This window comes from Vidua chalybeata, chromosome 6 (assembly GCF_026979565.1).
Source record: "Vidua chalybeata isolate OUT-0048 chromosome 6, bVidCha1 merged haplotype, whole genome shotgun sequence".
Classification (NCBI taxonomy): Eukaryota; Metazoa; Chordata; class Aves; order Passeriformes; family Viduidae; genus Vidua; species Vidua chalybeata.
The window spans coordinates 39,223,329-39,238,976 of NC_071535.1; the positions used below are offsets into that span (position 1 = coordinate 39,223,329).

General features: G+C 41.1%; 1 protein-coding gene across 3 annotated transcripts in view; it reads left to right on the plus strand.

The window, feature by feature from the left end:
* CSTPP1 (centriolar satellite-associated tubulin polyglutamylase complex regulator 1) overlaps positions 1 to 15,648 on the plus strand; it is a 78,694-nt gene that overhangs the window by 54,197 nt on the left and 8,849 nt on the right. For all 3 annotated transcript variants that reach the window (XM_053944568.1, XM_053944569.1, XM_053944570.1), the window contains 2 exons: positions 9,882 to 9,966; positions 14,893 to 14,978. In XM_053944568.1, the coding sequence (XP_053800543.1) occupies positions 9,882 to 9,966; positions 14,893 to 14,978 (171 nt within the window). The remainder of the gene's footprint in view (positions 1 to 9,881; positions 9,967 to 14,892; positions 14,979 to 15,648) is intronic.

Here is a 15,648-nt window from a genome sequence, read left to right on the forward strand (position 1 = left end):
GCTGGTGGCTTTCAGTTCTTGGAAGATGCATATTTATGTCAGGTAGTCAAATGGTTCCAGGTGAACACAAGTGCACAGAGAAAGATGTTCTAGATCCTTCAGTGCTTTGTGCATCACAACCAGTTTCTTGAGTTTCAACCGAGTGAGTTGACTACTTTGTATAATTGTATACTGGTGTCACTCTTGGTGGCATGTGGAATTCTCCATTCTTGGCATGCCTGAACTTGTCTCCTTCACAGCTGGGCTCATGATGGATGTGTTTCAGAGAAGCAATATCAGCAGAGTGCCTGCTGTGATAACAGCTCTTGGTGAAGGTGCAGTCAACTGTTCAAAACTTTGCAGTAGATTAGTTAAGAGTTGATGTGGACCAGGGTCAGCAAGACACACAAGACTATCCCTAGTCATGATACAAATTATGCTGAAATTCTCTCTTCCATTGGGTGCTTGTAGCAGCTGCACTGTTCTTTGAATGCTTCTTCCAATGAAGTCACTAAAAGAGGAAAGTCCAAAACATTCCTGTTTTATTCATTGTTCTGAGAAAATTGTTGACTGTTGCACCTCATGCTTTTACATGCCACCTTGTACCATATTAACACGTATTTGAAAATACCCGATTCTACCAGAACTGGTTCATTGGAACCTTTCACTGATGTTTCCTGGAAAAGTTGGAAATCAAGGAAATCTTTGATCTTACATTGCTACAGCAATCTTCAGCATTTCCACAGTTCATTGTGTGTCCTTCCTATCCTCTACCTCCTCTTTCTTTTAGGTCAATGTCATAGCTTTCTTCTGCTCCCTGACCCTGTGTGCATGACACTGATGAGCTGTCTGCCAGCTAACTGTATTTCTTGGGGCTCCCAAAGCAGAAAGGAAATACCAAACACTAATTGAAGACTGGCCATATTGTCACTAGTCCTAGTACATATCCGAGGGAGGATGTAAGGTCCTGCATTGAATGAAATACAGCTGCATACCACCTGCCCATTTACTCTGCCCATCTCGTGATGTGTAGCCATGAATTCTTCAGTTGTTTTGAAGATCTTAAGCTTAATGACAACTTGTTTTCTTGAGTAGAGGCTGATCCACATCTTGTCTAAAGATTACTGCTGCTGTTTGAGAGCTTGGGGAAATGTTGATGGTCCCCTTCAGTGAAGTGTTGCCGGCATTCCTGTACTTCACTATTAAGAGTGCTGTGGGTCCTGTTTCAAGTGGTTGAGCAGCCTGCCCCCCAGATGGCCAGAACTTCAACAGAAGTGTTTTCTCCTTATTGTTTACAAGACCAATTAGCTCTGGCATTGGATTGATTATTTTCTACACAAGTGACTGAAAACTTCTCAAAGTGAGGAAAAGTCAGCTGTTGAACAAGATAAAAGCAGGATAAACCACCTATAGCTGGGGAGATCTGCTAGTTATGTCTTTAGTAACATTATAGTGAGAGGAAAAAATAATTTCATAGTGGACACATAAAAATGTCAAATATTATGGCATTTCAGTTATAAATTACTTTCACTCTGAAATAGTACCTTATTTCTAGTTTTCCTGTCTTAAAAGCCATTTATCTGTCTTGGATTGTTTTGGTCTGGGTTTGCTATGCCTCTGAAACATGATGAGTAGTCATACATTCTCATACTGTAGTCCACAAAACTAGGCCGGTGTCCTTTAGAGAAAGCTAAGTGTCCTTAGAGATCATACTCAATGAACTGAGCATATCTTTAGGATTATATGTGCTTTGGAATATGCATGGATTTATCTTTGTAAATGTTAAAGAACATTGCATGGAGAAAATAGGGTGTCCATTTAAGTCGCCATCTGGTTCCTGTATTCAACTATGTACTGGAAAATTTAAACCAGACTCTATTGTTTGTCATCTTCTATCTTCTTTTTCTGCTTCTGGAAATACTGCCAGAACTTGTGGCTGCTTCTCCTTTCTTATTGTTTGCTGTTCTTGCACTTTAGGAACTCTGAATTCTTTAAGCCAAAACTACATTCAAGGTCCCACTCTAGACTTAAAACAAGAAATTAAAGAGTTAACATTGTCTTTAGTGTTGCATTAGGTACAGTGTTTAGATTCCTAAAGGGAAAAAATCAAACTTCAGTCATGTTTCAGATTTTCTGTGGATTCAGGAATATCACACTTTATCAGTTAAATTCTTTGATTATTGGAATGTATTTTCTACAACCATGAGAGCTGAAATGTTTCTAATGTCTCTATGTTTCTAATGAAAGTTTGAATTTTTCAGTTTGTGGATGTGCCATGTTAGCCACATAAGCACGCCAAATGATAGCCTTGGACTGTACCTTTGGCACAGCTCATGGTGCCCTGAGTAGCATTCACTCAAAGCTGAAGTAATGCTGCCACATGAAACACTTCATACTAAAGGGTAATTATGGAGCATTTGAAAGAGACTAGAGGATGATTAACATTTGTATAAACAGAAAGAATCTGGATTCTGGGGATAGAATTGGAGTAGTTCTGTATAAATTAATTTTCTGTTTTTGTTAATCTAGTGAGTGGTTTATTGATAAAAGGGCTCAAGATCAAAGTGCAGGAAAACAATCACACCATCTAGAAGATTTGACTCTTATAAAAACCTTTAGTTTGCTCAAAGTAGGGTGCTACAAACTTTGCATAATGGACCCGTTTCTCAGTTCATGAACTGTCTGGGCTACCTCAAGACCAAATTACTTCATTCTTCATATCAGTCTGCTTAGCTCTCCACTATATTCGTCCTGAGTCAGACATAGGTTGTTCCAGGCAAATCTCACTAAATCTCTTTCACTCTTTGTTTTTTCACATCATAAACTGGCTCTTTTTACCTGTTATCAACAGGAGTCACTTAAGTCTGCTGTTTGCAGTCATGCACCTTTTGTAGAGTGCAAAACATCTTGTTTGTGAAGACTGCTCACCTGCAGCAGCTCCCTTCCCTTGTGTCTGGCAGGATTTTGCTCGAATTCTCACAGGTTAGGAGAGGCAATCCAGGGTTCAGCCAATTGCTGAAGGTACCTTTCTATCTGAGCCAAACTGTAGTTATTATGTGCATTCTTCAGTTACCCTGTCTGCTTTTGCTGTCTTGTCATATCAGACACAAAGGCTTCTGGGGTCCTTTCCTGAGGATCCCATATGGGAGGATGTGAACAATTATCAGTGGAAAGAGTAGGTTTGTGAGTAACCTGAATTCATCTGCCTGCTTGGATAGTAAGGATACCAAAAGTTCTGTCTTAAATGTGTCTGATACCAGAGTGTTGACAAGCCATTACAGCAGGCAGGGTGCAAGTACGTCAGGTAAAGCTAAACCTGCTTTTCATTAGAGGATCACTAATCTTAGGACATTGCCTTGCATACATCTTGGACTTTAAGGATTAAAATGTCTTAAGCAGGGAACTACTTAAGCCTATCTAATAATTTTTCTCTACTGAGGAGGGTTGAATCTGCTGTCCTTATCCACCTGCTTCCCTCTTCCCTGCAGCTGGCTGTGCTCTTCCACAGCTTGCTTTGCATGAGCTTTTATCACATATTTCTGAGAGCCAGTGCAATTCACTAGCCCAGGGAAAAAGTTGAATTTTCTCAGCAAGAGGCCTGCTGAGTGGCAGAGCTGGTACAAGGGGTGGTTCAGAGCCATGTGGCCACCATCAAGTGATGGGAAAGGAGAAAGAGTGAGCCTGTCCCTTTCAGCAGGAGTAAAAGTTTAGATTGGCTTAGGTGCATGTTGAACTTCATCAACAAGAAGACAGAATTAATGCATCCAGTTGTTAAAATAAGAAAATACATGCTAGTAATTTATAAAATGTATAAAATATAGAAATAATATATGCTAGTATATAATGAGATTGAGCCAGACCAGGTACAAAGCCACAGTATTAAAGGCTACTTATGCCCAAGACTCCATGTAAAGATCAGGTTCTTATGTTTATCCATGATATAGATTTTACCATTATCCTCTTTAAAATATTCACTAGAAAATCTTCCTTTAAAAAATAAGTGTTTTTTTTATCTAACCTGGTATCAATCTTTGGCTTTTAGAGCATTTTCCCATTGCTTAGAAGTAACAAGTGGGTCTTTCAGTTTTCTTCTGATTTTCCTACACTCTTTGGACTAAGATTTAATGATTGTAGAAGCTGTCTGTACATTTCAAGAGCAAAATGAATCCTACTGTACATGTCTTAGATGAATATGCTCAGTCCTATTCATGGATTAATTTCCCTAGAATTCTTGGCTTTTTGATTGTTATTAGCAGTAGATATATGGAGGAAATTAGGCCATAGGTATCCTGTGAACAAGGCATGTGCAGGGTTTAGCCTACTAGCCAGATGATACTCATGAAGTTGCAGTATTATCAATACTCATGTTTATGTTCACTTTTTTGTAAAATTGTAGTTCCTGTAGACAGCATGAGAACATGTAGATTTTTATTTGGGGGGCTTTTAGTTTTTTTGTTGTTTTCTACAAAGTTGCAATCCTTCATGGATATAGAGAGAATCCTAAATATGTCGTACTTACACCAGAAGCACTGAAAAACTAAAGGCCAGCAAAGACTATTCCAACTCTTAAAAAAAAAAAAGAAATTAGGCTATTCTCTGTTATATTTGCAGGAGACTGATTTACAGCTCTATGCCTTTATGACTCTTTAATGACTTCATGACTGTAGTAGAAAAACAACCTGTGGAAATTGTGTGTCCTACCATAATTCAGAGGGGACAGCTGCATTGCTTAGGGCTCCAGTCTGCTTGGATACTGGTTGTCCATAAAAAATATGGGAATAGGGAACTTTAATGTATATTCATCAAGAAAGTCCTTGTGTTTCTGGGAAGCTAATAATGTGACATTTTGGGGCAGATTTCATACACCAGCTGCAGTAAATATTCTCCTACTACTTTGGGCATTTTTATAGCTGTCACAATGTTGTGACAACATTGTAGATAGCTACTTCTTGTGTTGAAAGCAGCCTAGATACGGCAGCAATGACTGCAATTCAGGCTAAGTCCTAAATATTTATTGGCTTCCTGGGTAGATTTTACAGCCTTCACTGAGCTGTAGGCTTCTATGTCTAGGCTATGTCACCATGGAAGATAACTGGTTTTAAGATAATTCAGGTGTGTCTGCACTTCACGCACAACACTGACAGCAGCATTAACACATCATTTAGTATTCCTGGAGTTTGCATCACTCCAGGTTGTGTGCCATCTGTTAGCCACATTCAGAAACAGCTTTAATATGTGCTTTAAAAGCCAGGGAAGTACAAAGCAGCTGCCTCCATGTTTCTCAAGGTAGGCCATTTTTATCCAGAAAATGGTACCTTCTTAGACTGTATCACATGGACAAAATTCTTTCTCCTCTGTATCTCTGAAACATGAGAAACAGTCTGCCTCAGGCACTAAAAGACAATAAACTACTCACAGGAGAATCCAATCTGTATGAAAGGGTTAGGAATTTGCTAGTGGCCTGGTCTCAGTAGCAGTACAAGCTAGGCAAGAATTTGAGGTCTAGTAGAGCAGAAATTATGCTGAATGGTCAAAGTACTTCCTGTTATGCTCCTTCTTAGTGAGGTGTTGTTTTAAAATGAGTTTGGAATTTGTTATTACCTCTTTTTTAGTAGAAGAATGAAGTGTTAGTTCAGCTGTAAATGAACATGATTAACATGGAGACTGCAATCTCCATCCTTAAGCATATGGTTATGAGCAAGTTTGTTCCACTGCAAGGGCACGGTAGAGTGTGTGTATCTCACTGCCCTGTGCTGTGGGGTCAGATTTAAACACTCCATGATTTGCTTCATTTGTTACTGGAACTTGAGATGCAGTAATTTGTGGTAGCAACCAAAGTGGCAGTTGTGGATTCTAGTTTTCACTCACTCTGACTGTACCTTCCTTCTTTTCTTTCTTTCTTCATCATGCAACATTGAGCTCTATTTACTCAGCTGTGGCCTGGAGACAGGAAGGAGCAACGTGGTCATGCACCAAAACTGCCCTTGTTTATTCCCAGCAGCTCTTGGCAGACAGTGTGGTACATGGGCAAATGTAATTTTCTGCATGGTCTTCACTGACCTTGCTGTAGGGGATAGGAAAACAGTGATCACAGCAAACTGAAGACACCTCCTTAGGTCTGTGGTGATCCCACTTCCTGTATAAAAGGTACCCAACTATAGTCTGAAAAATTGGTATGATTTGTTGTTCAGGCGCCTGGGGTGTCTACAGGCTGAGTTGTGTTATAGCCTAAAAAAGTCTGCCTGTGTACTTCACTGAATAATTTGGTGCCATTTCTCCAGGCATTAGAAACAAAGTGTTTCTTTGGAGCAGGAACTTCTCTGCACCACTTCAACATTATGGGCAGTTTCTAGTCTAAATTGACCATTTGCCCAAAGATTGAAACTGTAATTAATTCCACTTTTATTGACAACAAACTTCATTCTCTAATGTTCTGGTTTGGAGAGGATTTCTGCCACCCTTCCCCAAATTCCTTCTAAGCAGACTTCTGCTTTTACTCTATATTGTTTTGGTTTATGGTAGAGGAGTAAGGATGATGCTGTGATTTGGTAAGAAGAGAGAGAAGAAAAAGACAGCATGAATTATTATAAGTTTTTGGAATATGTTATTTCTGACAAATGAGAGATCTCTATTTATGCCTCAAAACTAATGCTCTCTTAGGGCCTAGTTACCTTCTCAAGCTGCTTTTGTCTATTAATCAGACAGGGACTGAGAAAAAAGTGCAACTTTCTTTGGAAACCTCATCCTTAAAAAAAAAAAAAACAAAACAAAAAACAGCCTCAAACTCCTTCACCTTCAGGGAGAAAAGAGACTAAAACCCAAAATTATTGAAAAGGGCCTTAGCTGATTAAAGCAGGCTGATTATCCTCCTAGAGCCTGTCTGTTCTGAGTGCATGAAGGATGCTTTGTATGCTGCCGGACACCACACTGTGGAAATCTAAAGGGGATCAAAGCAGAGGAACAGATATAACTAGACTAAGTAGGGAAAGAAGTAGAGGGTAAGGTAAAGAGATTTAACTTTAGATAAATATAGTTATCTGTTAAGTAGATTGAATAAGATACAGTATGAAGAAAGGGTTATTATAATGGTCTGTTGACAAATGAAAGAAAAAATAATAACAAGCAAGAGGGGTAAGGATGCACAAATAGGAATTTTAATTTAAGCAAATAAAAAATGGAAATTGAGTATTGCATAAAGTTTCCAATTGGTGTGATTCCTTCAGACCAACATCTAGACTTTTTAGCAAAGATCAGAAATCTATTGACCAGCATTATTCAAAGCTAGATTTAGAAACCTTGAAGAGTAAGAGGTCCATACTATCCTATTCACTTATGAGAAAGCGTCTGTTTCAACAAAGCTTTTATATGCCCAGGTTCTTTGTTTTCATGTAACCTGCTTCCTGTGCTGGGCTGTGGAAAATCACAGAATCACAGAATGGGTCACTGATCACAGTGGGTCATTTGGTCCGACCTTGCTGCTTGAGTAAGTTCATCCCGGGGCACATGACACAGGATTGCATCCAGATGGTTCTTGAGTATCTCCAGTGAGAGAGACTCCACAACCTTGTTGGACAACCTAGTGCATGGTCACTCCCACAGGAAAGAAGTTCTTCCTCGTATCCATGTGGAAATTCCTGTGCATCTGTTTCCGCCTATTGCTTCTTGTGCTACTGCTTGGCACCTTCAAAAAGAGCCTGGCTCCATCCTCCTGACACCCTCCCTTCAGATACTGATAGACATTGATGAGGTTCCCTCTCAGTTGTCTCTTCTCAAGGTGAGCAGGCCCAAGTCACTTAGCCTGTGCTTGTAAGAGAGATTCTGCAGACCCTTAATAACCTTCGTAACCCTCCACTGGACCTGGTCGAGGAGGTCCATGTCTCTCTTGTCCTGAGGATCTCAGAACTGGACACAGTGCTCCTCATGTGGCTTCACCAGGGCTGAGTAGAGGGGCAGGATCACCTCCCTGGACCTGCTGACAATGCTCTTCCTAGTACACCCGAGGATACCATTGGCCTTCTTGGCCACAAGGGCATTGCTGGCTCAAGGACAGCTTGTTATCCATCAGGACCTCCAGGTCCTTCTCCAAAGAGTTGCTTTCCAGCAGGTCAGCCCTCAGCCTGTGCTGGTGCATGGGGTTGTTCTTTCCCAGGGGCAGGACCCTACACTTGCCTTTTAAAAATTTCAGTTGGTTCCTCTCTGCCCATCTCTTCAACCTGTTGAGGTCTTTCTGAATGGCAGCCCAGGTAGCCAAGAGGGCCAATGGCATCCTGGCCTGTATCAGCAATAGTGTGACCAGCAGGACCAGGGCAGTGATTGTCCCCCTGTACTCAGCACTGGTGAGGCCACACTTTGAACCCTGCATCCAGTTTTGGGCCTCTCACTGCAAGAAAGCCATTGAGGTGCTGGAGCATGTCCAGAGAGGGGCAATGGAGCTGGTGAAGGGTCTGGAGCACAAGTCTTAGGAGAAATAGCTGAGGGTGCTGGTGTTGTTCAGCCTGGAGAAAAGGAGGCTCAGGGGAAACCTTACTGCTCTCTACATTTACCCGAAAAGAGGTTGTAGAGAGATGGGGGGTCAGTCTCTCCTTCCAAGTTACGAGGTTAGAGAAAATGGCCTCCAGTTGCACCAGGGAAAGTTTAGATTGGATATTAGGAAAAATTTCTTCCCTGAAAGTGTGGTCAAGCACTGGAATGCCTTCCCCCACTCCCCTTCCCTCTCAGGGAAGTGATGGAATCACCATCCTTGGAAGTGTTCATGTAGATGTGATGCTTAGGGATATGGTTCAATGGTGGATTTGGCAGTGCTGGTTAATGATTGGACCTTGCTGATTCTGTGATTCTAAGTTGTGGCTGTCATCTGAAACAAAGTTAATTATTTGGATAAGAGTCTAATGAAGACTAACGTGTTTGTGGCAAAAGAACTTATGCTCTGTACCTCAGTCCCACTGCCAGTGCCCTTGAGATCCCCTCCTGACTACTGCTTGGCTTTATTTCCACCGCTGGCTCTTTCTTCCATACTTTGCATTCTTCTGTATATAGAAGTACTGCAAAATTGCTGTTGTTCAGCTAGTCCTCTTCTTAACTCCAGTCCACAGCCTTTTGGACTGTGAACATACAATCATGTAAGGCTTTTTGACATCAGGATGTTTCCACTCCCTTGGGATCCTATAAACTTCCCTAAGAGTCACTTCTTTTAGACTCCTTCTGCTGAGCCACAGAGTTCCTTCTTGACCAGTCTTCCACAAAGCTTCTCTCTAAAACATGAATAACTTGATTGGTTTTCTTGTGTTTTTTGGATCTTAGTTCTGTGCTTCCTATAATACAGTGACCAGATTTGTACACATTATTCCAAAAGAGACCATCCAGCTGCCTTACTGAATGCCAAAGTAATAACGTCTGTGGTTTATACTCTGTAGCCTTCCATACACATCCCAAAAACCTTGTTTGCCTTTGTTACTGCTGCCAGATGTTCTGTGGATAATTTTCAAGTGTATTGTAGGGAATGTCACCATGCCAGTGAATTTCAGCAAATTTAAGCAACTTTGAAATTATTCCTTTTTCCACATGGTTATATTCAAGTCAAACCAAACTGTGTTCTCACTTGAAACTGCCCTGTTTTGGTTACCCCTTTTTCACACTGAATCACTCACTACCTATTACCAGTTTCTCTGCAGGAGCCTGTTTCTCTGCAGAGACCCCCTTCATCAGGCCTCTTTCAGATGTGCTGGAAACTCCATCTACAGAGCCCAGCTCTGAAAGTCTAGGGAACAGTTATATTGTCTTTAATACTCAGACTACTTGAATTGGGAGTAAAGGGAATAGGAGGCTTTTTTCCTAGAGGGGAAGCAAGGGGAGGGAACAGCCTATAAAAGAATTACAATGTTCTCACCTCTCTTTTCCTGCAGATTTGCTGACAACACAGGAATACCACTGCCTGCTGCAGTTGCTCTGCCCTGACTTCCCAATGGAACTCACTCAGAAAGCAGCAAGGTGAGTCCTCATTCTCTCTTTAAAGGCAAAAATAGTCCCACATGCATGGACTTAGGCACTAGACCTGTGGGTAAAAGTAGGAACAGGGACCTTCAGCTTTTAAGGTTTTGGGGAAGAGACACCATCTTTTGAGGTTAACAACAGGGTGTTTCTCTAGCAGTGTGAAACAGTATATATTTAAGATATACAAAGACTGAAATATCAATGCAGAATGCTGCTGTTTGCTCTATGTTCAGATGAGTTGGCTTTAAAAGAATGTTAGCCAATATGTTTTTAACTGACAAGTTTTTTAAACTCGATTTCAAATAGTGTTTACCATTCTAAACATTCCCCCTTGCCCCAGCTTCTATGGTTGATCACATTTAAACACACTAACCTCTGAAAGATTGCCAGTGTTTTAAAATATGTTTGGTAAGAACATGGCAGCTAATCTGTTTGAAATTTTATTTTAATCTAGACAAGGCAAAAAGCTGATAGTTGGCTCAGGGCATTGATAATGTGATATGGAGTATTTTACTGATGGTGCTTGCTAATTCCAGTCCAGCCCAGGCAGCTGATTATTAACTATCTGATATGGAAAATGTAATAAGTACGCACATCTGTTCAGTTGCTTGTCCCCCAGTGCCAGACTAAGAAAGAACGCTAGCCCTGTAGCAGAGATATATCTGCCACTTCCTTTCATGGAGGTACACAAGCACCAGCCCTGTGTGCTGGTGTGTATTTCATAGGATTCCAACTGAACTGAGCAGGAATTTGTGATGGTGCATGCAATAAAGGAGACTTCAGCATATCTACACGTGTTGTGATGTTTGTGTCAAAGAATTTAGTCCACAAGGCTGCTGTAAACTAGAGGCCCCATTCAGGGGCCTGCTGCACTGTTGTGCACATGTCATAGAGACAGACAAGCTGGCTTTGGGAGCAGGTGTTGGAGAGATAAGAGATCTCTGTCAGAGGCACAGAGACTCAGGTGGGGGTGACCTCACTCCTACTTTTGTCTGGCTAGAGATTTACTTGCACATTGCTAGCTCTGTAACAAGCTAATCTAATTGAACAATTTTAATAAAACTTATCATATTTCTAAACCATTTTCCCTTTGCTTACAACTGTTGCTCACTCTCTTGTCCTTTTTCTGGTCTATACTTCCCACTGTCCTCTTTGGTTTCTGCCTGTTAGAAGGGTGAGCTCTGCAGACTTTCTTACAGCACCAGTTGACCTATTCTTTGCAAAACATGAGTATCACATGCAAACCTAGAGACATTGTTCCTTCTTCAGTCTGCACGCCCCCAACAGTTTTGTTGATAATTTTCTTAGGAAAATAATTAAATAAAGTAGCAGCGGGAGTAGCCACAACATTCGGTGACACAGGCAGGACCTGCATTGGTACTGCTGGGAAGAGGGCAGTCATAGCTGTAGCCTTAGTGCTGCATGACTGAGATGATCTCACAGCATGGTGCAGTCCACTCATGCAGGAGCTGTTGCTATGCTCTGATAACAAACAATAGCTAAGATCAGAATATGTTGGAACATTAGAACGGAGGCTACAACAATATAGGTTTTATTCATGTGACATCAGAGAGCTCTATTTTCCTGTTCCTGGTGCAGAAGTCATACCCAAAAAATGAACTAGGATATCTGTGTCTGTGAGATTTCTTGGATTTTTTTTTCAAATGGTTATAGCCATTAGCAGATTAAAGACTTTAATCTACAGAGATACCTTTGATCTTCAGAGACACCTTTTGGCTTTCTGAATCTTGAAACTGTAGGACAGAAAATGAAGGATTTTTTTTCTGGTTTGATTTTAGCCATGATTTTAAGATCTGTACCTGAGCACTGATTTTTCTATTGTAAGAGAAACACAAGGAACTCACTGCCCACATTTGAGTAGTGACAGCCCCATAGTTCACAGCTCCTATGCTGTTTTATTTGGTGTGTGAGCTCATGTTGCACTGAGCAGTACTAATGGAACTGGGGCTTGCAATTCAGTACTTGTGTTGTTAAAAGATTGCCTAAGAGTGCAGACTGTTTTGTATGTTTTGCTTATTTTTGCCTCCATGTCTCAGTAAATAAACTAAGTCTCTGAAAACTCATTTGAGCCAGCCTGGCTTTTAAGACAGATTGTGTCTTTAATGGTAGCAGAAAATGGTAAAAGTCCTTGCAACTTGCCTGGTCTAGAGTTTGTCCTGGGAACATCCTGTCTAGTCTGGATTTCTGAGATTTTAACCACAATCAGGAGACCATAAAATTTCCCCATTGGCACAATAGTAAGGCTTTCCTGCCAACCAAACCCACTTGAACCCTGAAAAACCACTATACCCTCTACCAGAATGCGTCAAGTGTAGACATTTTTCTTCAGTCCTTTCCAAAGTTCCTCCTTGATTTTCATTATTCACTGAGTGCCAACTACCAACTTTTTAAATACATCTGTGGCCTCAGGATTTAAAGTCTAATTTGGACAAGAAAAAAAAAATTCCTTTGAAATATGAGACACCTGATGAACTCTTTTGAGTTGTAGTTCATACTTTCAGATTTTGTCCTCAACTTTGGTCCTGCTGTCTAGGTTACAGTCCATAGATAGGTTTTTCTTGCCAGATATTTCAAGGAAGAGGTGCAGATATGTTGCATATGATGCTCTCTCAGCTTCCTTGAGTCAGCTGGCTATGTGGGGGAATTGCCAGCTGCAGTCAATCTCCTCATAAATGATTGTATTCGATTTAAAGACTTCTCAACATTTCCGGCGTGCAAACCCCTGGGCCAAGCGGAGTCAGTAACCCAGCACCAGAGTGCACCTGCTTCTATTTAGATGCTCCTCTGTCACATATGTGCTGTACAGGCTTCCTCAGAGGCTCCTTGCTGTCTTTAACAGCAAAAACTGTCCAGCAAATTCTCATACTGCTGTGTAGTTTCTCATGCTCTCCTCTAAGTAAAGAGGCTGGAACTTAGTGCTGTAGAGCACTGCCATTGACCAGAGTTTTAGATTTAACAACTGAAATGGGTTTCTTGTTAGGAAGGTGATGTAATATTTTCTCTCTGCATAACAAATATGTAAAGCCACTCTCCACTGTTGTTTTCCTGCATCTTTGAGAAGAAAGCTTTGGTGCTTTGAGGGTATCAGGGAGACAGACCATCATTTCAAAAGAGGGAGTGCAGCTCATCAGTGATGTGGCCAATTGCATTTCCAGTGCTTAAATAGTGGTTGGAAATGCCAGTGGCTGAGCAGTTTTGCCTGAGAGATGAAGATACTCTGCCTGCCAGCTTCAAAGCCATTTCCTTGATGTGGCCACTGACAATCTCAGTAACATGCTTATTAGTGAGAATTAAGAACTGAAGCTACTGCTTCTTTAGACAGGAGGAGAGGAGGCTTCTGGAATGTAATAAATAAATCAGAAGCACTTTGACATCTTCAAAGGGTTTTGTTTTAAATACTGGCTTTTCTCCTGGGGACCCTCTTAGCCCCAGTCTTTCTTCTTTGAGATAATTAATTCAAGCTGCTCTACATGTTTGATTTTGCCACAGTGAACAGAACTGGTCTGAGTGGCAGAGAAGTCTTGCAAGATCCTATGTTCTTCTAGGTCAGCCTCCCACACAGCTCCCTGGAGTCTTTTACATGAGACAGAACAGTGTTTCTCCAGCAATGTGTTTAGACAATTGATGCTGTAGGAGTTGGTGTGCAGATTGCATCTGGCCCTGTGTTCAAAAGGGTCCTATTGGAGGACCCATACTTCGGCTGTAATGAACTGACAATCCTCATATGGCACAGTATGCCGGATGCTGACTGTACAGGTTCAGTAGACCTAGATGCATTTGAAAAGAAATACCAGTTGCCTTTCTTTAGCATTGCCTTAATACTCCAGGTTTTTCCCCATCATTTTGGAGTATTCTGTTTTACAGTCTAAGCTGTCATTGATTAGATGAATTTGATTTTCCCCACTTCAGAGACTGACCTTTTTATCCTTAGGTAGTGGTGGCAGTGACCGGAGTATTGTTTTTATTTTAATTTTTGCCCTGAAATCCACAGGTTTTTTTCCCCTTAAAGGAAGAGCTGGACTTTGCTATCACTTACATTTCATGTTTATGGCCTGTGGCTGGTATTTTCCATATTCAAGAAATGTGCTTCAAAATAGGGATGCATGTAGCTCCCTACATGCACCTACAACTTAGCAGGGACAAAGAATACTGTCCCTGGCCCAGGAAGTCTTCAGTTGCCATGAAATTTGACTTGATAGTCAAATAATAAACCTAATATGAAAAGAGACTGATTCTTTTATCAGGAAGGGAGGATAGGATGTTCACAAAGTGCAGTTAGGAAGCTGAATGTTGGTGCAGTGTTATTTCCTCTGTAGTCAAGTAGCGTTTGTTTGAGTATAGATGGTGAATTGCAACTGTTGTGACCTTTATGAATCTGAAATATGCCCCAGTTTGATGAAGTCTGATATACAGAGGAATAGCATGAGTCTCAGTCTGCTTACACCAGTTTACTAGTTGTGTAACTGTCCTGTCTGTAGTCACATTTAGTCAGAAGCTGGACTTTGATGATCCTTGTTATCCTTTCCAACTCAGGATATTCTACAATTCTGTATAACCATGTGAACCAACCTTGCAGTTTTTGTACCAGTGTTTGTTCCATCATGTCCACCAGGCTTTGAATGTCTCACTGCTGTGTTCACACTGTAGCTGAAGTGTGTGATTGACATTCAGGATCTTCTCCTTGCTTCAGGTTCTTAAGCTGCCTTCAGTTGATATTAGGGCATCCACATCCATGCAGCAATGGGTGTTCCCATTTCTCTCTCCTAACTTCTTATATTGGGCCACTAGCAATCCTCAGTTGTGCATAGTTCCCTGCCTGCACTTTCTCAGGGTCTGAGGTTCCTGGTTACAGACTTCAGTTTTTTTTGTAGATGCTAAACTGTTTCTCTCATCTTGTCATAGGATTGTGCTGATGGATGATGCAGTGGATTGCCTGATGTCTTTTTCTGATTTCCTCTTTGCTTTCCAGATCCAGTTCTACTACTCAGGTAAATTCTGGGAAGCTGTTGACTTCTCCCATTTGTAGCATTACAACTCTACAGCTTCCCAATCTTTGCACTTTTTGAAACTTGAAAGGATATGGTTTTTTCACAGAAAATATATAGCTAATGGACTGTACTGATGAAAATCATCACAGATGTCAAGAGATTAGGAGACTTAATGAGGAGATTCCAAATTGTTGTGAATAACGACACACCCACAACTGCTATGTCTGATGAATTTATTTGTCTTGGCCTTGAGACATGAATTTCCAGCTTTATCTAGACTATGTTAACAGCTAACAATTAGCTTTTACTAGGAATATGTTTCCCTTTCTTTAAGGAAACTATTAAATCCTGCTGGATATAGCATAGGCAAAGCCCACCAGCTGGTGCCTTTAAAGGAAAAGCAGCTGGACAAATTGATATAATTCTTCCCCTTAATATTTGCTCAACTATGAGCTGGTTTCAGCTCAGAGAGTTTCTGAACTGGGTATAATTCCCATGGGTTTAGGAACCCTCAGTGGACTCCATTCCCAGGAACTTCTCTAGCCTCCCCTTGAAATCACAAACAATTGTAACCTCCACACCTTTTGACGAAGAATTGCACAGGTTTGGCACCTGTCCCGTGAAGATCCATCTCTTTTGTTTCGTTTGAGACCCCCTAGTTGGAAAGCAA